The sequence below is a fragment of the Myotis myotis genome, unplaced genomic scaffold (genome assembly GCF_014108235.1).
Source record: "Myotis myotis isolate mMyoMyo1 unplaced genomic scaffold, mMyoMyo1.p scaffold_m19_p_8, whole genome shotgun sequence".
Lineage (NCBI taxonomy): Eukaryota > Metazoa > Chordata > Mammalia > Chiroptera > Vespertilionidae > Myotis > Myotis myotis.
This window is the reverse complement of record NW_023416390.1, coordinates 45,565,075-45,578,659: the sequence shown is the minus strand read 5'-3', so window position 1 is coordinate 45,578,659 and position 13,585 is coordinate 45,565,075. Positions and strand designations below refer to the sequence as shown.

General features: G+C 38.2%; 1 protein-coding gene across 5 annotated transcripts in view; it reads left to right on the top strand.

Moving 5' to 3' along the window:
* The window catches only part of PDK1 (pyruvate dehydrogenase kinase 1), a 28,926-nt gene that overhangs the window by 9,859 nt on the left and 5,482 nt on the right, over window positions 1-13,585 (top strand). For all 5 annotated transcript variants that reach the window (XM_036318842.1, XM_036318841.1, XM_036318844.1 and 2 more), the window contains 3 exons: window positions 270-346; window positions 2,158-2,256; window positions 13,112-13,222. In XM_036318842.1, the coding sequence (XP_036174735.1) occupies window positions 270-346; window positions 2,158-2,256; window positions 13,112-13,222 (287 nt within the window). The remainder of the gene's footprint in view (window positions 1-269; window positions 347-2,157; window positions 2,257-13,111; window positions 13,223-13,585) is intronic.

Genomic DNA, 13,585 nt, shown 5'->3' with positions numbered 1-13,585 from the left:
AGTGTCCTTTAAAAAGATTGGCCGTCATAGAGAAGAATAGGAAGAAGGGTTGGTTATTATGCAGGACTCATGTTGTCACTGTCAGGTATTACTCTAAGTGAGCATGGGGTTCAAACAGTAATACAGTGAAGAACTGGTGTGGCACTTCTCCCCCAAGTGATGCTATCCTCCGTAGTAAATGTTTTCTTTTCATTACTACACAATATATTCTTTAAAATGCTTTAAGCACATCTTTCTGTACTTTTATATTTTTCTCTTCTGCTCTGTAGCAAAATCACCAGGACAGCCAATACAAGTGGTTTATGTACCATCCCATCTCTATCACATGGTGTTTGAACTTTTCAAGGTTTGTAAAATAGTATTACATAACCTATATCAGTCCTTTCCTGAGGTTAGGAATCTGCTCTGAAAGTTAAATACCCTACCGGGTTTTCTTCAGTTTAATTAAAAGATGTCATTTCATGTTCAGTGTCATGTCACATTCCTGGAGATCAGCCTTTGACAGCATTGATGGGCACCTCAATGTGGTGCTAAGCTCAACCTGGGGAGGCAGAAAGACCTGGGTTTCAATTCCATTTCTGCCACTTAATTATGTGTGTGACCTCAGCCAACTCGCTCAACCTTTCTGAGCCCCTGTTTCCTCTTCTGGAAAACAAGGGTATTACTATCCAGGTTAATATGAAGATTGGAGACAACATACTAAATATCCAATACAATGTCAGCACAGTGTAGGTGCTCCTAAAGGTTCTATTTTTAAAAAAACAAATACTTAGAAGAATGATTCTTAACTTTCCACCCGTAAAGGACCAGAGTCCTACTGCTGTATGCTTTTCTTTTTTTTTTTTTTTTTTTGAGAAAGTCATTTATATTGATGTACAGGGCTTCTGCGGTTATATTTGCTCTTTACAACAAATTTTGAAAACTAATAAAATTATGCTAGTAATGTTGAGAATACATTTTCCCCCAATTAACACTTGCTGGTGGGCAGGAAAGTGGGTGATGAGAAGTGGTACGGGCCCCGGAGGCTGACAATGGCACCCTAAGTCAAGCCTGTAGTCTCTCTTACTTTAGTTACCTTATCTTCAGCCAACAGCAAATTAGAAGAGGGAAGATGTGGCTTTCAGCCTGATAAGGAAAATATACTGAAACAGAAAAACTGATGGAATAATAATAATGTCTTAGAACAGCAAGGGTTCAAGAGTGCTCTTTTGTTCTAAGACAGCAAGAAAATATCTAAAATATCTAATCCTTCCAAAAATCTTTCAAAGTGATTAAATAAATGATTGGCACTTAAAGGATTAAAACTAATTTTTCCCTTGAAGTTTCAGAACATAAAGATCTTGTTCCCATGATGCTTAATAAAAGAAGTACTACCATATTATATAAGCGATTTTATATAATGTCAGTAGTAATAGCTTCCATATGGAACCTGATCTTAAATGGCCTTCAGTAGAGATGATAGAATTTGCTCCTTAGGGAGATGCAATACTGATTGGTGTGCCTGGTCACACTTATTTCCAAAGTCAGTCCTGTCTTTTGCCTTTTTTGCTTTATCGAGTCTTACCAATTTCTACTCCAGTGCTACATGCCATGTTTCCATTTAGTGCTTATGACATGTTGGCAGTTTGTACGCTGTATCCTTTAAAAATTGTTCCAAGCAGTTTTACATGTGAATGTCCTTAGCTTCAAACTAATGGTAAATTGGATTAGTTTATATCATTATAAGACCATTGCTGTAAATAGTATATGAAAAATTTTTTTTCTTAAAGCAATTTGTGATAAAATGTTTCTTATAAAAAGAAATGAAAGTTTTCAAAAAATAAGATGTGGCTGTTACCTATTAAATCGTAAGAACGTTTGGGTAAATTTTCCTGCTTTAATGTAAACTAGTTTAAAGTGTTACAACATCTGGTTTTGCAAAAATCTGTAGAATTTAGTTGAAATCTTTAAATCAAAATGCCTCCCAACTCCAAAACTGACTTCATAATTTTTTTAAAGTAATTCTTTAAATATGATTATAAGAATAATGATTCATTGGCATATTTCCATCGAATTAAAACTTTTAAAATTTCAAGTAGCTTATATTAGTTGAAAATTATAATTACTTTTTCTGTTTTTTAAAAGTTGTATTTTAAATATAAACCTAATGTATTTCAGAATGCAATGAGAGCAACCATGGAATACCATGCTGACAAAGGTGTTTATCCACCTGTTCAAGTCCACGTCACACTGGGTAGTGAGGATTTGACTGTGAAGGTAAATGCTTTTTCTTTTATTTTTTTAAGTTGATATACAGGCATGCACATAATTTCTAGAAAGCATAATTTATTATTAGGAGAAATAAATCCTATCCCTTATACCTAATAAGCACATTGCTTCATTTTTCTGAGAGATTATGGAATTATCCCTTGAATCTATTTCTGTTCTGGTCCCTAATTCAGATGATTCAAGATAAAGTAAATCCTGGAGACAGACAGCTTAGCAGTGATCATGAATATCCACTTTGATAAATCTAAAATATTTGGGTATTTGCAGTGTTATGCAGATAGTAAATTTTTCATTTAAAAACTATGTTTTTATTAATTTCAGAGAGAGGAAGGAAAAGGGAGAGAGAAGTCTTCTCCCTTTTTTGGGGGTCAGTCTGGCTAAAAGTTGTAAATTTTGTTAATCTTTTTCAAAAAACCAATTTTTTATTTTGTTGATTTTTCTTCACTGTTTTCAACTCTATATTTCATTAATTTCAACTCTAATCTTTATTATTTTCTTCCTTTTGCTTACTTTGGAGTTAGTTTGCTCCTTTTTTAGTTTCTTAGGATGAAAGTTTAGATTATTGATTTGAGACATTTTATAGCTAAAAATGTCCCTCTAGGCCAGCGGTTCTCAACCTGTGGGTCGCGACCCCTTTGGGGGTCGAACAACCTTTCACAGGGGTCGCCTAAGACCATCAGGGAACACATATATACTTACATATTGTTTTTGTGATTAATCACTATGCTTTAATTATGTTCAATTTGTAACAATGAAAATACATCCTGCATATCAGATATTTACATTATGATTCATAACAGTAGCAAAATTACAGTTATGAAGTAGCAACAAAAATAATTTTATGGTTGTGGGTCACCACAACATGAGGAACTGTATTAAAGGGTCGCGGCATTAGGAAGGTTGAGGACCACTGCTCTAGGCACTCTTTGTGTGTATCCCATACATTTTTTTTTTTTTAACATATTTTATTGTTTTTTTACAGAGAGGAAGGGAGAGGGATAGAGAGTTAGAAACATCGATCAGCTGCCTCCTGCACACCCCCCACTGGGGATGTGCCCGCAACCACGGTACATGCCCTTGACTGGAATCGAACCCGGGATGCTTCAGTCCGCAGGCCAACACTCTATCCACTGAGCCAAACCGGTCAGGGCTATCCCATACATTTTTTATGCTGTGTTTTCATTTTCATTCATCTCAAAATATTTTCTAATTTCCTTGTGATTTCTTCTTTGACCCATTGGTTATTTAGTAGTGTGTGTTAATTTGCATATGCTTGTTAATTTCCCTCATTTTGTTCTGTTATTGATTTCTAATTTTATTGCATTTTAGCCAGAAATACAGTTGTATGATTTTAATCCTTTTACATTTATTGAGACTTGTTTTATTGCCCAACAAATGCTCTATCCTGGGAAGTGTTCCATGTGTACTTGAGAAAAATGTGCATTCTGCTGTTGTTACATGGAATGTTCCATAGATAGTTGTTAGGTCTTATTATGTATGGTCTTGTTTAAATCTTCTATTTCCTGTTCTTCTGTTTAGTTGTCATAGCCATTATTGAAAGTAGTACATTGAAGTCTCCAACTATTATTTTGAATGGCCTATTTCAATTACTGTTAATATAGGATTTTTTTGCCATTTTGTCATATGTAGTCTCTATATCTTACGTCTTTTTTGATTCTGTATTTCTCCATTCCTGATGTATTTTCTGTTAAAATGTTTTCTGATGAACCATTTTAATTTTCTCCTTGTTTCTTTTTTAAAAAATGTTTTTATTAATTTGAGAGAGAAAGGAAGGGAGAGGGAGAGAGATAGAAACATCATTGATACAGAAACATCCAATCGGCTGTCTCCTGCATCCACCCTACTGGGGATCGAGCCCACAACCTAGACATGTGCCCTGACCAGGTATCGAACTGGCAACCTCTTGGTATGTGGGTTGATGCTTAATCCACTGAGCCATGCCAGCTGGGCATGCAATTATCTTTTAAATAAGATAGGAGAAAAAATTTACAAACAAAAAATACACTTATACTATCCTTTATATTTACTTATATAATTACTTTTCCAGGTAAATATATGGTCTTTATTTCTTCATGTGAATTTGATATACTGCCTAGTGTTCTTTCTTTTCAGGCTGAAGCATCCCCTTTAATGTTTTATGATAGGGCAGGTCTACCAATGGTGAACTCTTTCAGTGTTTGCTTGTGTGAGAACTAGAGGCCTGGTGCATGAAATTTGTGCACGAGTAGGGTCCCTAGGCCTGGCCAGCGATCAGGGCTGATCGGGGCCTTCTGGCTGCTAGCCAGGGTCTTCCTTCCCCAGCTGCCTGCTGCGAGCCAGGGTTTTTTTTTCCACTCTGCGCCATCCCCTGGTGGTTAGTGCACGTCATAGTGAGTGATCAGTCTCCTGGTCGAACTCCTGTGGGGACACTTTGCATAATAACCTGTTATATATATAGACTAGAGGCCTGGTGCACGGATTCATGCACTGGTGGGGTCCCTCGGCCTGGCCTGTGCCCTCTCACAATCTGGGACCCCTCGGGGGATGTCAGAGAACCAGTTTTGGCCTGATCCCCGCAGGCCAGGCTGAGGGACCCCGGGCCTCTAATATGCAAATAAGATTTTTGGTTAGTCTCTTTCCACCTTTCTCCCTCCCCCCTTCCCTCTGAGATTCATTAGTCTGTTCCATGTTTCCATGCCAGTATATTGAGTGTATGCACCCTGGTGGTCATTGCACGTCATAGCTACCAACTGGTTGGCTGGTCAGCCGGTCGCTTAGGCTTTTATATATATATACTAGAGGCCCGGTGCACAAAAATTTGTGCACTCAGGGAGGTCCCTCAGCATGGCCTGTGCCCTCTCGCAGTCTGGGACCCATCGGAGGATGTCCAACTGCTGGCTTAGGCCCGCTCCCTGGGGGGTTTGGGCCCAAGCTGGCAGTCAGACATCCCTCTGGCAGCCTGGCAGCCCTCAGGGGATGTCCACTTACCAGTAGGGAGCAGACCTAAGCTGCAATCAGACATCCTTAGTGCTGCTGAGGAAGCGGGAGAGGCTCCCGCCACCACTGCTTTGCTGGCAGCCATCAGCCTGGCTTGTGGCTGAGCAGAGCTCCCCCTGTGGGAGCTCACTGACCACCAGGGGGCATCTCCTGCATTGAGCGTCTGCCCCCTGGTGGTCAGTGTGTGTCATAGTGACCAGTCATTCCCAATGGTTCTGCTGTTAGGGTCAATTTGCATATTACCCTTTTATTATATAGGAGGATAGAGGCCTGGTGCACGGGAGGGGGCCGGCTGGTTTGCCCTGAAAGGTGTCCTAGATCAGGGTGGGGGTCCCGCTGGGGTGCCTGGCCAGCCTGGGTGAGGGGCTGGTGGGTGTTTGCAGGCTGGTCACACCCCCTTCGGGTTAGGGGTCCCACTGGGGTGCCTGGCCAGCCTGGGTGAGGGGCTGATGGCTGTTTTCAGGCTTGCCACACCCCCTTTAGGGTGGGGGGATCCTCACTGGGGTGCCTGGCCAGCCTGGGTGAGGGGCTGAGGGTTGCTTTTAGGCTGGCCAAGTCCCCCCAGCAATGGAAGCTCCCAGCCTCTCCTTTTTTTGTTTTTTGTTTTTTTATTCTGGGATTTATTTACCTTCTATAATTGAAACTTTGTTGCCTTTTGTGGAGGCTACAGCCGGCCGCGGGAAGCTTGGCTTCCTCCATCACTGGAGCAACCAAGCCTCCTGCTTGCTCCAGCTCCATGGCTGCTGGCCACCATCTTGGTTGGGTTAATTTGCATATAGTCGCTCTGATTGGCTGGTGGGCATGGCTTAAGGTGTAGTGAAGGTATGGTCAATTTGCATGTTTTTCTTTTATTAGTGTGGATAGATAGATGTCTAATTTTTTCTTCATTTTTGAAGAATAATTTGGCTGGATATAGACTTCTTAGTTGTTAGTCTTTTTCTTTCAGCACTATGAATATGTTAACCCTGCTTAACCTTAGGTCCAGCTTATACAGAAACTCAAGGTCAGTCAGAGGTGAAAGCTTAGGGATCTGTTCAGGTTTTTCCTGAGCATGAGCATAGCCCTAGGCATTAACATGACCTTCTGGATTCTCAGGACATGTCTGAGCTTTTTAAACCCCTTTATATATCTCATTCCCTAGCTTCCCTTATTAAGCTTTTTGATTAGCCTATTGTTTGCCTTAACTGTTGTATACTGCCTCAGTTGGCCGTAAAATTTATTATCTCTAATTTTTTTCCTGTTTTCTCACTTTTTAATTTCTTTGTTTTTGAAATTAAATCTTTATTGTTGAAAGTATTACATTATGTCCTCTTGTTCCCCACTGACCCCTGCTAATCCTCCTCCACCCCCTCATCCCTCACTCCAGGCCTTCACCACCCTGTTGTACGTGTGTGTGTCCATGGGTTATGCATATATTCATACAAGTTCTTTGATTGATCTCTTCCCACCTACCTACCCACCTCCTCCTTCCCTCTGAGATTCTACAGTCTGTTCCATGCTTCTATGTCTCTTTAAAAAATTTTTATTTAGTAATTTTTAGAGAGAGAGAAAGGGAGAGAGATATTTGTTGTTCCAAACATTGGTTCATTTGTTGGTTGACTCCTGTATGTGCCCTGACCTTCAATCTTTGGTGTCTCAGGAGGATGCTCTAATCAACTGAGCTACCTGGCCAGGGCACCTCTAATTGTTTTGGACAAATGTTTCTGATAGTGGGAAATGGGTTCATGCAGTATTTTTTTGCATTGGGAGCTCAGAATCGGGTCAGAAAAATGCAGTGGCTGCTAGGCTGCTGATTGCATTCTGACTGCGTAGTATTATTGTTGGGGGGGTGGGAATAAGGCAGTTAAAACACCACGGATCTCACTGTTGTTTTTCTTGACTGCATGCTCCCAAGATTGCTACAAGACTTTGGTTAATTTCCAGAGCTGAACAAAGTTGATTCTGACATTTTTTGCCTTTTTTCTGGTGCTCTGATGGAGGAGAGAATTTTTGGAGCTCCTTTCTCCACTATTTTTGCTGACATCATTCTTGCTGTTCCTATTGAGAATACTTTCATGCTTATTCCAATTCCCATTTCTTTGTATGTGACCAATCTTATTTGTGAGCTTTTAAAATCATTTTTTCAGCTCTATTCGGAAATTTCATAATAATGTGACTTGGTGTGGGCCTTTCCGTTGGGCTGGACCTTGATACTTTCTTCCAGTGGTCATATTTGGAGGATGTTGGGCTTTGTGATATGATCCTCTCTTTTTTCATATCTTCCTCCTGTTTTTTTTTGTGTGTGTTTTTTTTAAAAATCTGTTTAACTTTTTATTCTACTCTGTGAGATTTCCTTGACTTTAAATTCCCAGCCCTTCTGTTGACCTTTTAGTTTCACTATCTTATTATAAACTTATTTTTTAAAATATATTTTTATTGATTTCACAGAGGAAAGGAGAGGGAGAAAGAAGTAGAAACATCAATGATGAGAATCATTGATCAGCTGCCTCCTGCATGCCCCTCCACCAGGGATTGAGCCCGAAAACTGGGCATGACCGGGAATCGAACTATGGCCTCCTGGTTCATGGGTTGACGCTCAACTACCGAGCCATGACAGCTGGGCTAAACTTCTTTTTTTATTATTTTTTTATAGTATTCCATTTTAGTTTTATCTTCTTTAATAACTGAGGCTATTAATAATAGCCATTTAAAAAAAGATTAAGTTGTCTCTGCTGTCTGCACTGTTTGTTACCTCTGAATTTCTTTCTTTTTTTTTTTTTATCTCTCTTGGCTATTCATTTTAAAGAATGAGGCACAAATAAATATATGGCTGTACGATCTGTTTGCTGAAAAATTAATGTGAATGCATCATGTTTTTTCCAGCCCAGATGCTAATGTGTCTATTTTTTGATTAGTTATGTGTCAGCTACTTGCCCACTAAGGCAGTGATGGCGAACCTATGACACGCGTGTCAGAGGTGACACGCGAACTCATTTTTTTTGGTTGATTTTTCTTTGTTAAATGGTATTTAAATATATAAAATCAATATCAAAAATATACATCTTTGTTTTACTATGGTTGCAAATATCAAAAAATTCTATATGTGACACGGCACCAGAGTTAAGTTAGGGTTTTTCAAAATGCTGACACGCTGAGCTCAAAAGGTTCGCCATCACTACATTAAGGTTTACTTAATTCAAAGTAAGTCCCATTTGGGCTTCAGCTATGCTACAGCGTGATGTAGCTCTCTCTGCTTCTGTTTCTTGTTGCTTTAGCACACTGGTCTGCAGATGCTTTCCATTATTGTGGTTATCATCACCACATGGATCGAGGTTTACTGAATTCCTAGACACTAAGCCACAAACTCATTCTGTGTTGGTGGATGGACAGACTTTGCTTAGGGAATCTGTTTGGTGTAAAGAAAGGTTCATAATGACCAAGCATTTCCACTTCTAGGTCTGTATATATCCTGAAGGTTTAAATACAGATATTCAAGCAAAAACATATACATGGATGTTCATAGCACTATTACTCACAATAGCCAAAATATGGAAAGAGCTCAAATGTCCATCAACTGATAAATGGATCAACAAAATGTGATACATATCCATATAATGGAATATTATTAGGCCATAAAAGGAATGAAGCATTGGTGCATGCTACAATATGGTTGCTACAACATTGAAAACATTATGCTAAGTGAAAGTAACCAATCACAAAATGTCACGTGTCATATGATTTTATTCATATGAAATATCCAGAACAGGCAAATAAAATGGAGCAAGAAGTAGACTAGAGGTTGCTTAGGAGTGTAATCAATAAAGTATCCAGGGTTTCTTTTTGAGGTAATGAAAATATTCCAAAATTGACTGTGTTGATGGTTGCACATATCTGTGAATATATGAAAAACCATTGAGTTGTACACTTTAAATAGGTGAATTGAACGGTATGTGAATTATATTTCAAGAAAGTTGTAGCCCTAGCCAGTTTGGCTCAGTGGATAGAATGTCAGCCTGTGGACTGAAGAGTCCCGGGTTCGATTCCTGTCAAGGGCACATACCAGGGTTGCAGGCTCGATCCCCAGTAGGGGGTGTGCAAGAGGCAGCTGATCAATGATTCTCTCTCATCATTGATGTTTCTATCTCTCTCTCCCTCTCCCTTCCTCTCTGAAATCAATAAAAATACAGTTTTTAAAAAAGCTATAAAAAATGTTGGTAAAGATCTTGAACAGACTTCTAAAAGCTCTACCTATATATTGGGCTCTGCCTCCGTACATCCAAAGTCATATGACTGTATCTACTCTTGTGACTTATCTCTTTATGTGTTAAATGCTTGCTTTAATTTTCTTCAGTAGAGATTTTACCCACTCATTTTTTTAAGTTTGTTCAAATTGTGGACATTTTTCACCTTTTATCCCTCTGCTGAAAATCATGTGAAGGAATTATTTTTTTTTCCTATCTCAGAACTCTAGCTGCTCTTTCAGATTTTGTGTTTGGCCTATATTCAGTAAATAATGTAAGTGTTAAAGCAACATATATATAAAGTTAAAATGTAAATATCTTGGTTCATTCACTGTTGCTGATTTTATAAACTTGACGTTAAAAAAGATGTTGAGTAAGAGACTTCAGGAGCTCTGGGTGAGAGTTTAGAGTTATTAAATTTCCTGCCTTCAGAGCTGTCATCAAGTTAGCAGTGGTTCATTTCCCTTGACCCTGACATTCACATGAACTAATCCGGAGTTCTGGGGAACAGGAAGTTAGGAATGGCAGCTCTTGGTTCGATGACATTGAGAAGTGGTGATTTCATGCACTGAAGAGAAAACTTTAAAAACAATTGGCAAACGTCTCTTCCTTAGCCTTCCTGTTGACATTATTCCCCACCGTGTATCTCTCTCATAGTCTCTTGCTTTCTCTTGGCATAGGCTTGTGTTCCCATGATTCTAGATTTTTTTCATCAAATTATCTTAATCAGAGATTTTTTGTTTAATTTTAAAATCTCTTTCTCAGTATATTTGTCATCAGAGTGCCATTCTTCTTGTCTTAAATGTATACAGACCAGACATCTGTCTCTTTCTCTCTCCCATCATTTCCTCCCTCCCTTTTCCCAAAGAACTCAGACCGTCTGGTATACTAGAATCTCTTACAATTTCTCTTGGAAACTCTTATGGCTGCTTTAAAAATCTACTGGTTCCAGCTTATTGTTTCTTGACTGCAGAGCAAAGGAGGTCACCTTTATTTACCTGTGTCAGTTTTCAACTGTATTCCTGTGGCTTCCTTTACCCCCTTCACCTGGAGTAAGAAGGTGCCTCTCAGAGTCACCTGTCCTTGTGCTCTGTGCTCTGCTTTTCTCATACTTGCCTGTGGCTGGAAGTCACTTCTTGTTTTGTACTTGTTGGATGCCAGAAGGTTAAGAAAAACCAGTTCATTGAATCTACCTTTTTAATCTTAATATCTATTCTAATATGTTGTTTACTTAGTTAATATTTATAGAACCCTCACACTTCTTACCAACAAGTGTGCAGCAGCGCATTAAATTAAAGGATGAATAATTAACAAATTGTGGACCTCAGAAAATACTCAGACCTCTTTATTCATCCTACTAAAATAAATCTCTTCACAGGGTTTGAATTCATGGCCAAGAACAATTTCAAGCATAATGCAACAGACAAGTTCTTAATAAAGTCCTTGTATATTTTTATACTGCAGTGATCTAATTGTAGATATATCAGAGGCAACTCTTCAAATGGTTTTTCAGAGTGGACTTTTATTTTAAAAATTGAAATAGCTATGTGATTTTTATTGTGAAAGAAATATAGATCAGATCCTCGAATAATATCATTTATTTAACATTGTTTAGTCATAACATTGATGAAAATAGGAACTTACTTCTTGTTTAAATCAACTAGCCTATCATTTCATCACAGTTTCAAGAACCTATTGACGTTAAGTGAGGACTTACTGTATAAACATACTGTAGACAATTTTAAAGACTATACGGAAACTGGGAATACAGACTGGTGCAGCCACTATGGAAAACAGTATGGAGTTTCCTCAAAAAATTAAAAATGGAACTGCCATTTGACCCAGTGATCTTCTAGGAATATATCCTAAAAATCCCAAAATACCAGAAAGAATATATGCACCCTTATGTTCATAGCAGTGCTATCTACAATAGCTAAAATCTGGAAATAACCCAAGTGTCCATTAGCAGATGAGTGGGCAAAAAGATGTGGTACATTTACACAATGGAATACTATGCAGCTGTAAAAAAGAAGGATCTTTTGCCCTTTGAGACAGCATGGAGGAACCTGGAGAGTATTATGCTAAGCAAAATAAGCCAGTCAGAGAAAGACAAGTATCACATGATCTCACTTATATGTGGAATATAATGAACAAAATAAACTGACAAAATAGATCAGAGACAATGAAGCATGTAATACACTGATGAATTTCAGAGGGAAGTGGGTGGGAAGAGATTAACCAAAGAACTTAAATGCATATATGCATAACCCATGGGCAGATAATAGTTTGGTGAAGGCCTGGGGAGGAGGCAGAAGCAGGGTGGAGGGGGTCAGTGGGGGGAAAAAGGGAACATCTGTAATATTTTCAACAATAAAGATAAATAAATAAAAAAACTATACAAAAACTTGACTAGAAGCCATCTAGCTTATTGACTTTTGAATATGTGGCACTCAGAACTATTTTTTATGTCTACGCATATCTATATATCTATGTTAAAAGCAGATTTGTTTATGACAACTATTTTAATATTGATAGTGGAGTCAACTTAGATTTTGTAACAAAGGAAAATGGCTGTAGTAGATTAGAATGGAAGGTGTACAACAGCTAGGAAAATAAGTCCATGTTAACTGTGAAGGAAAACAAAATGAAGACAATCTGTAAATACATTATTAAATCCAGTCTACCATATGATTTGCGTTGAAAAATGACATAAGCACAATATAAAAACCTCTGTACCTTATAAACTCCCTAGAAAGTTGTCTGGAGTCTATGCTATGAAATGCCTGGTAGATGAGATTCTACAATAAAATTAAGTGGCTCTGCTTTTTCCTTTCTGAAAATGAAAATTATACTGTTGTTTCCCATAATAGAAGTAATTGTGAAAAATATTCAGAAACTAAAAACCAAAAAGAAAAAAATCACTCATAATTCCATAGACAAAAATATATCATTACAGACTTTTTATAATTTAATTTTTATAAAATTAGAATATTATAAATGCTTCTTATAGCTTTGTACTATTTAACAAGATTTTGTGAGCATCTCTCAGCCAATACATTCAGTTCTATATAATATTTAATGGCTAAATAGTGTTCTATTTTAGAATGTACATTAGTTTACTCAAATAGTCTTCTAGTTAGGTTGTAATCCAGTTTTAGCTGTTCTCTATAGTGCTGTGATGGACAGTCTCACACATTCTTTGCATACTTTTCTGCTTATTTTTTTTAGGATAAACATTGTTGGGTCAGAGAGGGTTTATGCATTTTTCACCTGGTTTTCAAACTGCCCACCAAAAAGGAATAATACATTTATTTTTACATCCAAGGTAGGCTCAGTTTATGCCGCAGTCTGTACTGTACTGCAGTGATAGAGTGACTTCAGTAATACACAAAGTCACCCCACTGAACTTGTATTATGATGGAGTTTGTTTTGTATTAGAATTCTACATGTTAGATGAGTTGTGTTAAGTCCAGCACTGAGGGAATTGTTTACAGTTGCAACTTGGATTGCATGATACTCGTTTTGAAAAGCTGTACTCTGCAGAGAGCAGTTAAACTGTGACACTGTGTGTCCTTACCTTGTTGTAAAGGGGCTTAGTTATAGTGTACGATCCTTTCTCCTCTTAGATGAGTGACCGAGGAGGTGGGGTTCCGCTGAGGAAAATCGACAGGCTCTTCAACTACATGTACTCAACCGCACCCCGGCCGCGGGTCGAGACGTCCCGAGCAGCACCCCTGGTATGTGATCAAGAAATAATGAAGTGCGTCTTTGTGAATTGCCAAAAAAATCACATTAGTTGCCAAATAAATCAGTTAAGCCATTGTGTAGGGCACACCCCAAGGAAGAAGGGAAGCCATTAGGAAAAAAACACTTTCCTCTAAATTTAAATAGCGTTAAATTTTGGTTATTTTTTTCTTTTGATTGAAGAGCACAAGACACAGAGTATTGTTTTGGAGGTCTCCTTGCCAAGCTTGATAGCGATATGTCAGTAGTTTTCCTGTGGTAAACCGTATATCAAATGCATTTGATATCCTGTTTCTAAGGTGAAGACTAAATTAGCACTTTTACTGGTATTTGGTCAACACTGATTTTATCTTCAG